The 16563-nt window shown below is 37.7% G+C and overlaps 2 protein-coding genes across 4 annotated transcripts in view; one reads left to right on the top strand and one right to left on the bottom strand.

The window, feature by feature from the left end:
• The window catches only part of STS (steroid sulfatase), a 104677-nt gene extending 90531 nt beyond the window's left edge, over positions 1–14146 (bottom strand). Inside the window, exons 1-4 of one of the 3 annotated variants that reach the window (XM_066313840.1) lie at positions 13638–14146; positions 12598–12777; positions 7495–7626; positions 6605–6653 (exon numbers count right to left, since the gene is read on the bottom strand). In XM_066313840.1, coding sequence (XP_066169937.1) covers positions 6605–6651 — 47 coding nt within the window. In that variant the 5' untranslated portion in view covers positions 6652–6653; positions 7495–7626; positions 12598–12777; positions 13638–14146. Of the gene's footprint in view, positions 1–6604; positions 6654–7494; positions 7627–9081; positions 10017–10734; positions 10797–12597; positions 12778–13637 lie in introns of those variants that run through there. The other 2 variants (XR_010742996.1, XM_066313841.1) reach the window with 2 other exon arrangements.
• The window catches only part of PUDP (pseudouridine 5'-phosphatase), a 69250-nt gene continuing 66174 nt past the window's right edge, over positions 13488–16563 (top strand). Inside the window, exon 1 of the mRNA XM_066313842.1 lies at positions 13488–13668. Coding sequence (XP_066169939.1) covers positions 13593–13668 — 76 coding nt within the window. The 5' untranslated portion in view covers positions 13488–13592. The remainder of the gene's footprint in view (positions 13669–16563) is intronic.

The following is a 16563-nucleotide window of genomic DNA, read 5'->3' as shown; positions in this document are numbered from 1 at the left end:
TCCCATCAATAAAAAAAGTGACTATACTTAGCTTGGCAAAATGTTTGAGGCATAGACTGTAAACATCATAGGATTAAGTAAAAATTAAAATTAATGTCTTAAAATGAAGGATACCTGATACAGCAAATAATTCTAAGACCAAAAATATATAAGACTATAATTATAATGATCTAAGACTATGATATAAGAGAAGGATAAGAGGATCCTTAGAGACAGACAGAAAATAAAAATACCTGAATAAACAGTGTAGAAATATAAATATTGTATCATGGCAATACAGGAAAAACAGCAATTTAAGCCAGAGGTACCCGGGTTTGTTCTGCCCTGTGTAAGTAGAAACCCTCGCTCTTTCCTTTCCTTCCTCCTCTTCTTTTTCTCTGGTTCTTTACTCCTTGCTTACATAGGAACTCTATGAAACTTGTAAATTCTTGCTGACAAAATAGAACTGCATTTTTTTGCACATAGGAGCTGAGGCAAAATCCTAAAATGACAAAATGAATTACCAGCAGCTCAAAACTATAGCAATTTATTTCATTTTCACCTTATTTTGTAAGACATTTTAAGATGATAAATAAACCAAAAGGTATTCAGAAAAGGCATTTTTCTATTTTCTTTTGGCACACCTTTGCTTGTGGTACATCAGCATTAGCTTTTCCATTAACATTTGAAAGTTTTTCAGTAATAGCTCCAGGGGTCTCATTATCTTTTGACTTGGTCTGGAGCATGTTGCCAGTATTTCTGAAGCAAATAATGTGCTTTTCCAATTGTATGAGAATGTTTCTAAATACGTTTTTAAGAAAAGATGTTTTCTTTTGCTTTGTGCCTTTAGGTAAAATACAACCTTATGTTTTTGAAGGATAGATTCTGTTCATCAATGAGAAAGAACATATCAATTCCTTTGTCCAAAATATCTTTTTTCAGGACAATACTTTGCTGCTATTATTAGACATCTGCTATACTAGAGAACATACCCAGCTGTCTATCACAATAATATAGGACTTGGAGATGTGATGCTAAGAGTTACTCTTGCAAGTGACTAACCCATGTCAATAGCTTCTAATTTTCTTCATCATAATAGTCAGTTCTGTCAGCAGTGCAGAATATAAACAGTAACAGGGAAAAACACATCTGTTTGAGCTCTGTATCCTACGATTTCCTAATGATTGTGGCTACTCAACTGATTCTTTAGCATGGTAGACAAAAAGAGGCCATTTTTGCATCAAATTTGAAACATTTGTCCAAGATGCAAAAAAAAATCTCAAATCAGTGTAATTGTATACCTGAAGCTGTTCATACTTGTGTGTTCAAAGCCTAGAGCGCCATAGCCACAAATCTTGTTAAGCACTTTTTAAAATGCCATCTTGATTGTCCTGTAGTCCTCCTCTTAACTAAACTTCTCACCTAAACTACTTTTTTTCGTTCTTCCTCATCCCCAAACTTCCGCTCATACAATCAAGAAGCCACCCCACAAACTCTTCTGCAATTCTAATCTTTCTAAACCATGCCCTACCCTATTTCAAATCCCTTCTCACTCAAGAATCCCGTATCAGTGTGCTAGCGATATAAACTGAGGCTAAATACCTTTCGGATGCAGTGGCTCAACTCCTCCAATTCTGCTTGCCCAGGTGCTGCTATTGTCACTGCTTCTCTAACACTAGTCACTGCTCTCAATGCTGCTATGCCATGCTGCCTGCCTCCTCCATGACTTACTTCCCTCAACACAGGCTCTTCCGCAGGCCAGCAGTACACAGTGCTCCCTACTGGCAACTGGGGCTCTCCCTGTGTTAGAGCAGCCTCAGCTCTTGGACTGATGGGCCTTTAGCACCAGTCTTACTAAAATCCACCTACAGAGCATCCTAAGGGCAAAAGCAAAACACATGTTTGTGAGAAAACAGGATGTATGGAATACATATTATTAATGAGTCACTACAAAACTGCATAGCAAACAATATGTATGGTCAGATTCTGCTCCAACACTTGTTTTGGTTATATAGGCTTCTCTTTCATCTTCCTTCTTCTTGTCTCAGTATGGTTGCTCAAATGCAATTTTTTTGTTTAAGCCTTGCAGATAGAACCTATCCAGAAGTGATGATTTTTTTCCTTACCTTTTTCCTTTCTCTATTACTCTTTGCCATTCTCCTCTATCTCAGAGATTTCTCTTACAGATACTCTCCCCTCAGTAGCTGTGCTTACTCCCAGTTTGCAAGCTGAATGTGTATGAGGTTACAAAGGAAAATATTAGATTTATTTAATATCACTTTAAGAGTTACAGTCAAGTCTTGCAGGCTTCCACCTTTGAACTGAATGGACTTCTTCAGATTACATACATTGCACATGAACCAGTCCCTTCAAAACTTCAAGCTTATTTCAGCACCTACTCCCCTTCAAAACTATTTAACAATTCATTTCCATTTGATCCTTGAAACAGACTCCATAATCAAAATTACATACACTTGTAACATTACTTTTTAAACAACTAAAGCTTAAGTGCTAAGAAAAAAACTGCTGTGGCACAGCTGGAAAATCTCCTAGTTCATAAAGACCCTGCTTTCTGTTTTCTTCAAAATGCTTTCACAATTCAAGCAATGCTTATACTCTTTTTAATCTGTTCAAGGCAGGGAATGTTTTACTTCATTGCAATACCTGATAACAAAGTGCATTCTGTAACAAAATAATTTGCCACTATATTTGATAGTATCTTATAGACATGAGTGTATGTTTTCAGCCATGTCCTTTATATTGTAAAAAAAGACACTGTTTTAAGTTAATGCAGAAGACAACACTGAGTATGTTATTATTTCTCATAATTGCTAACTTCCTGCCATGAAGAATTTCTTTGAGCTGTGAAAGAATATGAACTCCAACTACATATTACCCTGATGTTTACAATTAAACTCTATATAAATGACAGACTTTGGGGCAGAAAGGGTGTTTTACCTTGCAGCACGGAATTGTTTCAGGTTTTGCCTCTCCTACGCAAACAAGATGGCTGTGCACTTATCAGTATATAGGTACAAAGTCCACCCATGTGAAGTGAAACACAAGGGTGGAGGGGAAGAAGGACAACACTGAAAAAGTAATTTATACAAAACTGACAGGATTTCTTGGGAAGACACTGCATCATTAGTATGAAACAATTCCAGCATGTTCTCATAATGAATATATAGATATGCCTAACCAAGATGCTTGTTTCGGTTTCTTACTGAAGATCTCCTGTTAGACTTTTCTGTGAATTTGCACTGCATTTTTGGAAAACAAGTGCTGTGCCAGAATCTCAAGTATATTTCTGCCTTCTGTACACATGGGAAACATTCCTACAGAGTATCTACACAGCAACTTTGGACAAACTGCACTGAAACACCTTTTAAAGTATAATTTCAGACCAGTGTTTTTCAAACTTTTCCACTGGAGGCACAGAGTATTTTGAGATTGTCTTTTTATAAATACCATACACTATAGCCCATACTGATTTCTTTAATATGCATTGTCTTAGAAACTATATGTTCTCCCAGAAAATGACTGCTTCCAGAAAGCCCAAGGACCCTAACATGAAAAATCATTCATTAAACTTCAAAAAGTCCTAGCTAGTTGACATATTACCTCCTTCTCAGCTATTGTCCTCCTCACCCCAATTTATGTATTCGTCACAAGGAAATTTGATCAGAAAGAGAAAGATGGATGTCCAAAGACATGCGACAACTACGGCTGATGAAACTTAACGGAATTCAAGCCTTATAACCTAAGAATGAAATCTAACTTTTCTTCCAGGCAAAACCTAAGAGCTCACAATGACTGTGAGAAATCAAATTGAACCAAGATTTTGGAACAGCTGCCTAAATGCAAAGTCTAAATTACATATTTTTGTGGTTCAGGAAATTAGTAGAGCTTGTCCTGCACTTTCTTTTGCATTTTTTCTCTACTTTAAAATATTATTCTGCTTTAAAAACTTTGGAAGAATTTTTGAAAGAATTTTTGAAAGAACTTTTGAACTTTGAAAGAAATTACCAACTTCCCTCTATCTCAAATACCGATAGGAAATGCTAGCCCTACCTTAAGCTCTTGAAAAACTGCACTGTTGTCTTCCATTCATTCAAAGCTTTAACAAGAGAATATAGAGACAATTTTTTTTAAATCCTGTCAATCTCTCTAAAATAAATAACTGATTACTTTTTAATCCCTTTGATTAATGATCTTTTTAGATTAATAATATTTTAGAAGGCACTAAAAAAACTCTGTACATGGACAAAAGAAGCAGTACTAGAGATATAACAGATGAGAAGCAATATCCACTGGCAAAACACCATTTGTTGTTTACATACACTGCAACTCTTGAATGCATAATAACTACTTACTTACGGTAAATTTTATTAAAACAAACCATTATTAAGCTACATTAATTCAAAATCTTATGATTATGTAAATTAGAAGAAAGTAAGGATAAAACAAGGATTTGTATGACAAAATATAGATAAAATGAATGAAAAGCAGACTTGTCTGTGCTAATTAGCACGACAATTCAAGGCATTTGATATGGAAAACGAAAATGCATTGTATAAAGATCTATTCATTCTAACTATAACAGTATGCAAAAAAATTACAATGAGTTAATGAGGGAAAAATAAACATCCTCTCATATCCAAATTTAAGTACTGAATGAAGACTGAATAGAGAGGGTTTGTTTGTTTGGATTTCTTTTCCATCTTTGATTAAACATCCCTAAAGGGTGCTAAAGTGGCAATTACTTGCTGACTTCAAACTTAAGCAGGAGTGAAAACTGAAATGGCAACAGGGAGGCTGCATTTAGCCATGGCCAGTAGAGTACTATGTTACCCAGTAATGTATTCTGCAATGATGTTACTTAAGGGATTGTATTACCCATTTTGGCCAACAGGTGGTTTTCTGGTTTGGGTTTCTTTTTCCACACAGATAAGAACAGAGAGTCAAATATGAATACAGAGTTAATTTAATTTTTTTTTTTCATTTTTTTGTAATAGGTTAGAAACATTTTCTTTAAGCTACTTTGAACTTCTGGTCACAAATGGGAGTCAGCATCTACTAGTTTATTTATGGATGCTCATATCCATAAAAGAGTGCAATTCATTGAACCGGTAAAGGACGTTAAGTTTTTAATTAGTGTTTGAGGTAAAAAGGAGGAAGAAGGATTCACGACAATTTACTGCAATTTAGTGGTAAGGCAGAGCTGCAGCAGGGCAGACCCTTTGTTTTAGCTCATCAAAACACCTCTGCCAAAGTTTTAGAAGTTTAGAATCTAACTTTACCACACCAGTAAATGTTCCCGTACCAAATGTTCCCGTACGGTACAGTGTCTTGGTAAAAACATAACACGATACACTGCTATCTTAGCCTGCCTGGATGTTGGTGCACACATAAATGCTCCTGCTTCCACATAAATCTAATAAAAACTTGTATTTTACCTATATTCAAATAAAACGTATCAGCAGCAGAGCTACAATAAAACAAAGGGTATTTGTTATCTTCTCTTATTATGATAAGTGAAACCCAAGGAATATAGCTAACTTCAAAGGATATTTTTGAAAGACATTTACCCAGAATTTAAAAATAATAATTTTGCTGTTCTAGGGACTTTGTACAAATTGCATTATTGGATTCTAGAGAATATTAACAAGTTTTTAGTGAAAATAATGATTAAACTTCATTCTTCAGCTAAATCTAAAAAAACAGTGGCAATTTCCCCCTGAAATTTTTGTAATTATGTGGGTATCTTGATAGAAAATCATTACATGAACTTGTGAAATCTGTGGATTGCAGAGGACTTTATACAGTCCTGATGAAGTCCCAAAGGTTTTAGACATAGAACTCTATAACAATGTCTAAAGGTTTTGGTCTAAAGGTTTTTATAATGGTTGCGATTAACCTTTGTTAAGACTTACAATATGGGACTTTAGTTGGAAGAACGTGTTGGCTACGCCATGCAAGAATACAGATTCAGGTTTTGTAGTTCCTATAACCATAGTTTCTGACTATCAAATAACACTGGTCTAAACTACTGCAAGTCATAAACGAACAGGATTTTTAATGAAAGATGGGGTCGAACAGGTGGGAAAAACTACAAGATAACTTATTTTATTTCCTGGATGTGATGAAGTCAGAAAAAGCATATGAATACACAGGTTCCCACATTTTGTCAGGTCCTTCAAGAATCAACAATCATCCCAATACTGAAAATTTGAAATCAAGCAAGGTTTTACTTTATTTCCAAGAACTTCAGAAAGTATTGGTGCAAAAATCACCCTATTTAAGCTGGTAGAAACTTGGTGACACGAACGTCACATCCTGAGTGAAGCTCTGTGCCCCTTGAAGCCTTTCCTCCATGCTCGGCAACTCCAGATTACACCCTAACCATTCTCCCATTTCATGACCACAACAGAAGCTTAGTTTTGGCATGGCACATTAGGATATATAGCTATCTGAATATTAAAAGTCATGTTAATAGCTTTTTGCAAAATTGCATTAGTCTAATTTTTCCAGATGAGAGCATAATTATTGGCATAAAAAGAAAAAGTCAGCGAAAAACAGATTATGGAGTTAGGCTGTCAAACATAGTCATTAATATAATACTTACTCCCTGCTTCTTGTTACAGTCACTGGTGTAAATGACACATACAACATTTCTGAAACAGGGATACAACAACTCATTCTGTAGCACAGATTCTTGCAGATATCTGCCTCATTAGGCTTGCAAGATAGTAGTTTTTCATACTTAAAAATGCGTAACTGTATGAAGAAGTAATAAGCTCTTAATGGGCTAAAGATATTGTTTCTGATCTCTTTCACTTCAGTATGACACTGACTCCTCCTAATTAGTAAAACTACACATAGAAGTGAGCCATAAAGAAAATTTTAAATTGGACAAGTAACAACCAAAGTATTGAGCTTTTGGCTTGGTACAACATGGGGAAAAACCCAACTAATCAACAGTAAAAAACAAACTATGGCAAAGACAGTGATTCAGCTCTTATGTTAATTCAAATGTGTTGATCTATCTGGCACTAAAAAAAGCAGTCTAATATCAAAAAATGACCTTTTATTTGTCATTTACAAACCCCACAGTTACAAAAAATGTACTCACATGCTGGAGTTCTCTGAGGATACAGAAAACCTGAACTGCTGAAAAGCAATCAAATTGATAAAAGCTTCAGAAAGCTTAACTTACAATAATAGGTTAAAGAATGAAACTTGTAAAATAAAATAAAATAAAAGACAGAGTAGAGGAAAAACACAGGATATCCTAGCAGAGCAAAAGATTCACTGAAAGATTCAGAAAATTTTAGGCATAATGTCTGCACAGATATTTTAAGCCTACACAATTCCATTGCAAAGAATTCATCTAGATATTGAATTTCTCTTCTGGTCTCACATAAGTACATGAAATGGAAATCTAGAACTTTCAAGCAGTGTCAATGTAAGCAATCATTCAGCTTACAGAACACAAAGTAAAATGTCTGAGATTACCTGATTAAGTGGAGCTAGTTGTCTTAGGGGAAAAAAGGTCAGGGCCTGATTGGCTTGATAGCCTTGAACTTCATCGCATTCTTCTAGGTATCCCTAATATTCAACTGTCTCAGTATTTACAGCCGGTGTTCCCTGTTTAATAATAGTTTTATGAAAGTAAGTGTCTGGTCTTACTGCTCTTCTACAAAGAACATTTCAATTGAAAGTCTAAAATAAGAAATAAAGCTACATCATTTCCTCATCTGTTTTGTTACAATACATTGAACCTAATTCCTTAAGGTAGGTAAACAGAAGCTGAACTTAAAGCAAGTGCAGAGCCTAGTAATGGCACTATTTCCTCACCCAAAAATTAATCAGTGTCTTACATGGCAGTGGTCACAAAGTGTATTTGCCATTGCCTGTGCACAAGACCATGTTCTGAGGTATACTACTAGTATGTTTGTGTGTCTGTACATGGGAGAAGGAGAACAGGGCAGTAGCTTCTAGAGCAAGAGAATTCAAAAAATTTAATTATGACTTTGTTGGGAGGCAAACTAACTCTGGCAGCCAAGCAAAAGGCCTGACTCCATAGTGAGGAACAGCCTGGATGTCTAACACAATTCTGCTGAATGGGGACTCAAGAAGCTGGCTAACTCTGCCTGGCATTGCCCCTTTTCCTCTCTGCACCATTTCTGCTTCCCGATCAGAGAAGCTACTTCATATGTATCAGTACAGTACCATTGCCTTTCTGCCTAGGTAGTTCTAGAAGCTGAGACCACCAGAATCACTGCAAAGAAAGAAAGGTCACAGTACTGTATGATAGCTGGCCTCCAGCTGCCTCCCTGTACTCCTCAGGCTGTCAGCATGTTCTCCCTGATCATGCAGACATTCTAGGCTGTGTCAGCCAGTTCATTTATTTCCACTCATCTCTTCTGGATAGATACAAACTTTTAAGGGCACACAGACACAGAGTAGGCAGAATGTCTGAGCTCTGGAGAATTCGACTCCCCAGCTTGTTGCATCCCAAGTAGAGAACATGCATCTAAAACCTGAACATGGAGCATTACAGATCAGTGGCTTAGAGACCTTGTGACCCTGAGAATGACAATTCCTTCTCTCTCTTCTCCATCTGAAGATCTAATTACCACAGCCTTTGAAAAGGCTGAGCTTTGGAACCCAAAACTGAAAGGGACCACTGGAAGAGTGACTGCATTCAGTTTCACCTTTACTGCCAGCAACCAAGTGATAGATAACTTGCTCAGAAATGTTCACAGAATGTGCATTCCACATGACAGTAAAAATAGAATTTTTTTTCTATAACCTGCAGCAATCAAACTGTAGTAAAATGAACACAAAAGTAATCAAACCCAAATGCAAACAAGAAATAAAACCAAGTTAATAACAAATATTTTATGTTCCTGTAACAATAGGAAGTTAGATAAATAAATGAAAGTTACACAGCAAGCTCATATTACAGGAAAAAAAAAGCAGGATACATGTCATATGAAAACACAACCTCTTCTGTCCTAATCTTTCTCATAGTTAAAGCAGGACCCAGCCATCAGGCACTTGGGGACTTTCATTACATTCTTGTAATCACCTGAACAGTTTGCCTGTGTGCAGCCAGTATTTTATTAGAAGACCAAAAAGTATGTCAACAAGCTAAGTCACAATCCACAAAGGAGAGTAAATGGTGATCTTAACAGAAGCAAAAATAGCCTTAAAGCATAAGATTAAGGCTTCCTTTCCCAGCTTCAGAAACTTTGTTCTGTTGTACGGTCCCATCAACAAATATAGCAACTGACATCTAAAAATATCAAAGCAGTACTCCCTCATTCCTTCTTGTGTGCTTGGTTAGCTTTTCCAGAATTTTACCTCTCATTGCTGCTTAAGAATCTTTTTACAATGCCTCATCTAAATTTATTGAGATAAATACCTGCAAGAAACAAATCACTCTCCTGCAGCTTAACACATCATGTTTCTTGCCTTTGTAACTAACAAACTTGTAACTGGCAGTCAATACCAAAATCCAGAAAACAGATGGCTCTCCTATCCCTGGCTTGCCTGGCTGAGAGAAGACACATGTGATTGATCAAAAGAGCATATACACCCTTTTAACTTACATAATCGATAAAGCATGACCTAGATCAGGAGTTGCATGGTACTACTTAACTGCTTTAACAAATGTGGTCATCTTCCATTCTGTACCTACAAAAACATGAACTGAAACAATACAATCCACCTAATTTATAATCTTAAGGTGAAAAGCTCATGTTTGGTGACATCCAGTACTGAGAGGGGTTTCATTTTCTAAAGGCTTATAGGCTTAACCATAGGAACTGTTGAGAATCGCAGCTGATACCTGAATTTATATTAATTTTAAGTCATTCCAAGCAATTTGTTATTAATAGTGGGTTTAACAGCTGTTTATGTAAATAATTATGAAAGCTTTGAAATTACTGGATTTATTCAAGTCTTTCAATTATTTTTCAATATTCAAACCAAAATGAATTATAATCTGTTTATCCTCTTTGTCAAGGTGCCTGTAGAAAAAGAAAAATAAAGTCAGTCATTTCTGTGATCCTACAAAAGGCATAAAAATAGGTAAGTGAATCCATGCTTCACGCACAATATGAAGTAGTGAAATAGGAAACTGCAATTATTGAATCAAATGTATTACCTATGAAAACATTTAAGCATATTCTGAACCTTTTACTCTCCGGGAAAGAACTCAGTCACAGAAATTTCAGTGATGTACAAAACTTTCAGTCTCAAAGTAAAGAAAACTCCAACAAATACAGTAGTTAAAAAAGGTTAAGAGGACCGAGTACATAAAACATTGTGCTGCATACTTAATAACTCCACAGCACCTGAGTATTTTCACTATCTCACATTCGTGAACAATAAAACCTACGAGATTTTAACATATTATTAAGAAACCAGAGAAAATAGATTTGTTTGGTGTTAAGTAGGGCTACCTACAGGCAGTTAATTTACAGTTCTTTAAAACCCTGGACATCTAGATATGGTGTATATATATGTACCATATAACACCATATATCTGCTTTGGTGTATGCCCAGATAGCATTTAATTAATTTTTAAAATGTACATGAAGTTCATTGTGTTCTTCAGACTTCCCAGAATTCAAGTCTAGTTACAGAATTACATCTTAGTTATTACATCCAACTTCATTCTTTTCAATAAATATACATAACGTTTGTAGGAATGTAATTAATTATTGGTGTTCATAGTTACTGCACCTCAACTACAATATGCTTCCCACAACTCTGAAGTTATTGAAGTCCTCAGAACTCAAAGCCAGCTTCAAATAAGTAGTAAATAATAAAATAAGTAATAAAAAACCAGTAGCAAACAAAGAAACAAAAAACCTAAAAAAAATAAAAAGCAGCAAATAAGTAATAAAAAAATAGTAGCAAACAAAAAAATCAATTGCACAATTCTCAGCATCTCAATACCAAATTTTCACTCCCTTTTAATTAAAAAAAAACAACAACCCAACGACAAAACCAAATACTACTTGTGAGCCATTAGATACAGATATTTAGGACAGCTCAAAAAAACCTCATCTTACTTATGTATCTACCTATCTGTTAACTACGCTCCACCATGAATTAAAAGTTGCTTGGACTTCTACTTTGTTTCATTCTGTTAGTAAAAAGACTTAGTCATGCAGAATAAGCCTAAACACTTGTCTATATTGGGAAGATTTTCCTGTGTTTGAACACAGCTTAGAAGAATCAAGTAAGCTAACATCACACTGATTATCACTGATGAGCCAGAGCAAAGCAAAGCAAATTGAGGTCATCAGCCTGTCAGCAATGTGACAGTCTTGAAATGTGTACCATTGGATTTGTAAGCCAGACCATTAAACCCTAAAAATGTTCAGCTTCTGTATTACTCTTTATTTTTGTAGGCTACTTTCATATAAATTGCCTAGGACTTATTTCCACTTTAAGTACTTAAAAGTTTTGCAAAACCCTTTGTTTTCTCAGATGAACTGGAAATTTACATGCTGAAGATAGCGATTTTCTCCCCTTTTTAGGAAGCTAGAAGCAATAGAAGTTGTGATCAAATACATTTTTCTAATTAGAACAAAAAATTAGGGTAACAAGAAAAAGCTACATCCTCTGAGTAACAAATAAATGTTTTACTCTGTCACCATATATACAGTTAAAACCTAGCTTTTTAGGCTAGGTTCAATTTGCTAATTAGAAAGTCGATAAATCTACCTCATGTACTCCTGTCATACAACATAATCATGCATCCGCTTTAAATACTTATCACAAGTGTATAATTTTACAGCAGAATCACATTCTTTCTGAGGACAGCACAACACTACCATTACAGGTACTGAAATTACTATTTTTTTAAATTCCTTTTTATGAGGTTAACACTTTTCTTGACATACTGTATTTAGGATTTTACCTCTATTGATTCTTCCACCTAAGCATGTAACAAAAGAAACTATAAACATTTGCTGGAAACAAACTGGAATATTGACTAGTTGCACAGCGTTTGTTGCAGAAACAGAACAGTCATGGGCATTTTGAATACTCATATATTGTAACGTTACAAAAAAAAAAATCTGAAAGCTCAGGAGCCATTTTCTTAAATCTACACAGGAACCTATTTCATGATTACACATGGAATTTTTAAAAGACACTGAAGGTACTGTGCACAATCCTTTTCCTAGCCTACACAGACAGGCCCTAAGCAGCATTATCATTAGAGAACGAGACAAGATAAAAAAGAGAAAACCAACCCAAAACTCAAAAAACTTTGTTTGAAAGTCAAGTTTTATTATTCAAAAGGTACAAGTAGAGGCCAAGGATGTTTTATTTGTCTTCTTATTTCCCAGACAGGAGAAGGTGTGAGGAGAATTCTGTGTCTACATTTCACACAAATGTAGGGTGAGTGTACTTGCAAGGGATAGGTTTTGGGGGTAGGTAAGATGCTTAAAGAGGCTAAATAAAAATTCAAATACAGCTATGTGACACCTACAATTAAGGCTTTAAAAGCCTCCGCTAACTTGCTAAAATGGTGAAGCGTTGCCAATTCAAATGAAGGCTCTGTTAGGAAAAAAGAATTGATGCAAGGCCTACCTACAAATGAGACAGGACTTCCCCTATGTGAAGCTGCAACTAAGCACTGCCCTCACACAGAACAGCACAGCAGTACCCATCTTCAAGCCAGTATGTCACCTTGGGAGCCTGATACAGCTCTGTTCATGTCTGCCTTTGCAACTGACGCTTCAATGATCTTGCTGCCCAGTGGAAAGTTACCTGCATGAAAAAATACAAAAGGGAAAACTGATGAGGTAAGTGCCCTCTTTCCCTCCCAATCACCCAGCAAAAATCAGATGATGCGTCCATGCAGGAAGATTCTGCTTCAGCTCAAAGACAGTTTTGTTTCTTGACCTTCAGAACTTGAATGTTTCAGAAAAACACCACACAACACCCAAACCAGCCTTCAATTAACCATTCTTGCACTCAGCAACCTGTAAGAGACATTTACTCCTTCCTCACAGATTTTTTTTCCCCACTGCTTTACTCTTCCCTCACAGTTTTACACATATTTACATCTTTTTGCTTGAAATACAGTCTGGCGGCAATATTACCCCTGTAAATCCCTACACAGGTACACAGAAGAGACACTGTCTAACGCGTTAACTTGAGAGCAACTCTGCTGTCTTTCTGCCAGCAGCACCAAATGGGATTTAGGAATCACAAAACAGGTCTGGTTGGAAGGGACCACCGTGGGTCGTCTGGTCCAACCTCCCTGCTCCAGCAGGGTCATCCTAGAGCACACTGCACAGGGTCATCCCAGGGCGCACTGCACAGAATTGCATCCAGATGCTTCTTCAGGATGTCCAGAGAGGGAGACTCCACAAAGCTCTCTGGGCAAGAAGCGCTGTTCTGCAAGATAACAGGCCCCAAGGAGAGAAATGGACTTTGCTTAAAAAAATAGCACAAGGCAGGCCAAAGGTGCCGCTGGCCCGGCCCGCCCCGCCCCGGGGTGCTACCAAAACCCGCCGCCCGAGCCCGCGCGGGCTGAACGCGCCTGGGCTCCCGCTGCGCTCCGGCTGCTCTGCCTCGCCATGGCCTCCTCCTCCTCGGCGGCCGCGCTGCGCCCGGTCACTCACCTCATCTTTGACATGGACGGGCTGCTGCTGGGTGCGTAGCCTGAGTCCCTCTCCCCTCCAGGGCCGGGCCCCCGCCCCGGGCCGCGGGGCTCCAGCGCGCTGCGGGGCACGGCCCGCCCGCCCGGACAGCCTGGAGCCGGCGGCGGGCAGTCTCTATCCCTTCTTTCCTTTCCCTAGCTTTGGTTTGTTTTGCTTTCCCTCTCCGCCTCCCGCGGCCCAGGCTGTGGCTGCTCATTCACGGCCTCCTCGCTCCGGGCGAGCAGCCAAAACGCCCCGGGCGGCGCTGCTTAAACCGGAGTGAAGGGATTAAAGCAACAGGAAACGAGTTAATTCCTTCTCCTCTTTCCGCTACTTGCTGCCTTTCCGGGGTAGATTTCGCCTTAAAGTAACAGACCCGGGGCTGAGCGTGAACGGGACACTTGCTGTGGCTGGCAGAGGGCTGAGCGAGGTTGGGGAGAGCAGTGAGGGGCAGGCTGGTGCTGAGCTAGGGATAGCGGGTTTGGAGGAGTGTGTAAAAAAGCGGGTTTGTGTGTGTGTGTAATCCTGTAATCCAGAAACAGTTGTTTTAATTTAATTCTTAAAAGTTTCAGGTAAGTGTTTTTTTAGTTACTACTGCTCTTTGTCAGAAGCTGGAAATCTGCTTCACACAGACAATATTCACCTTAACAGGACAGTACTGGTAATGATACATGTATATGATTTCTTCTATTAAAAAAAACCCCAAACATGTAAAGTGTGTATTGTATTTCAGAAATCTTTCAGCTTCAAGGAATTAGACTGAAAATACTCAAGTATCTTCTAGTACAGAGGAGTAAAAGTGACACTACCTTGGTAATTTTCATAATATGCACTTCATTTCAGGGGACTTAAGTATATTTCAGCCTCTGAATACTATGAAACATTTAACCTTTTTGGTGAACCTATTTGTTTCATGATGAGCAGTGACCCTTGGGAAGCAAAAAGGCAGTCAGGAGACTGCTTAGACTTTCCTAAGATCCCTAAATATTTCAAGAAATTTGGAATAATTTGGGGGAAAGAATGATAAAAGGCACAAATTAGATTAATTCTGCCCAACATATCTACTGTAAAACTTCTGAATGAGACAAGTGGTCATACTGATGTTAACCTACATAAGAAGCCCATAATTTTCTTATGAAATTGAAAATTAAAATGAGTAACATACATATTTCAAGAAGCTGCAGCAATAAACCCAAAATTACTTTCCTTTCAAAGAGCACAAATAAAAGTTTTGGTATTGTATATCTATTATTACTAACTTTTTTAACTGTCCCCATAATTGGTTGCAATTTTTAGAATCTGAAGCTTCAGGTTTTGCAAAAAATTTTCCCAACAAAGTAGTATCTGCAAATATACATTACTATTTTTAGATGTTTTCACCTAAACCAAATGATTTTGTAGAACAAATAGAAATTGCTCTATAAATGGTGAGGAAAATTGAGCGTTAAATTCATCTGATGTAACATGCCATGAACTTGCTTTCTATAATTGACATACGTGCTTCTGACTAAGGATACCATCTGATAGAAAGATTTCCAAAAGCTTTGTGAGTGTAAAATCCTTAAATGAGGTCTGAGGTGTTCACAAGTTTCTTGACTTTGGTAACAATCCAAGCGTTACCCTATAGCAACTGCATCCTATAGTTTACTATCTAATAATGTGTGAAAGTGTTGCTCAGTCTGATCAACTGATATTTTATTTTCCCCCCACCCTCTCTTAACATAATTGAGACTGATTAAGTTGTCCTTGAGTCCCACCTTGATATGCCGCCTTACTTTTAATGCTGAAATTACTGCCTCTAAACTGCCTGTGGAAATACTTCGACCTTTTCATTGAGTCCTTCTGTATTATTGTTTCAAAGGTTATCTAACCACTGTTCTTTTCTAATTGCATTTCTAATCAATGCAATCTATACCCTTAATTTTTTTATTATTACCTAAACTTTCCCTTTGAGCACTTGGATGAAATCTTAGGGGTTTTGCCTAGTTTTGTTCCAGTTGTCAGGAACTGAGCACTGCAAAGCAATGCACTGTAAAGCAATGCACTCACTTAGCAAGTGAAGTATGTGACACCACCTCTAGATATCTCATTTTTTAATAGGTAAAATTAATTGAAAGACTTCTTTTTTGTAGGAAACTCCCACTGTAACAGAAAAAAAACCCAGACTTTGTGCTAATGTACAGCATTTGCATCCTGCTTTGTTATACATGGAATACTAGACTATCTCAGGTTAAAGGGACACATAATGTGAATGACTGAGGCACAGACTCAGACCAGCAGGGAATCTGAATCATTTGTTCAAAGAGACGAGGTAGTTTTATACACTTTTCAAGGAACAGTATTTCCTTACATGGTAATTCTCACTACGTGGCTTATCCCAAGTTGCCATATCAGCAACACGCTTTCTGCATGTCCTTCTGTGGGGTGATCATGTGCTGTTCACTCCTCTATCAGCCTCTGGCAGGCTCCTTTCCCTCGGGCTTTGTGTGTGACACCTCCTGCCAAAGGTCGGGTCAGCCCTGTGCTGCCATGTGCTCCTTTGGGCCGCCATGTGCTTCTGCGGGCACGTGCCACAGCCCACAGCTCCCCTCCATCCTCTCTCTTCCCAAATCACAAAGATCATTGAGTCCAGCTCCTTGCAGGGCTTCTGAAAACTACAGCAGAGGACTAAGAACCTTGTCCAAATGCTCCTTGAACTCTGACAGCCTTGGTGGCATGATGATTGCTTGGGGGACCCTGTTCCAGTGACTGTTCACCCTCTCATGCAGCTTCATTAATTAGCATAGTTGATTAGTGGTGCACTGTGTAGTAGAAACCAGAGGAAAATGAATAACGACTTCCTAATTTTTGTTATACTGCTGTTCTTTCTCAAGAAAAACCCCAACCAAACAACAACAACAAAATGCAA

This window comes from Sylvia atricapilla, chromosome 2 (assembly GCF_009819655.1).
Source record: "Sylvia atricapilla isolate bSylAtr1 chromosome 2, bSylAtr1.pri, whole genome shotgun sequence".
Classification (NCBI taxonomy): domain Eukaryota; kingdom Metazoa; phylum Chordata; class Aves; order Passeriformes; family Sylviidae; genus Sylvia; species Sylvia atricapilla.
Note: the sequence above shows the minus strand (reverse complement) of the source record. Positions and strands in the feature narration are given on the sequence as shown.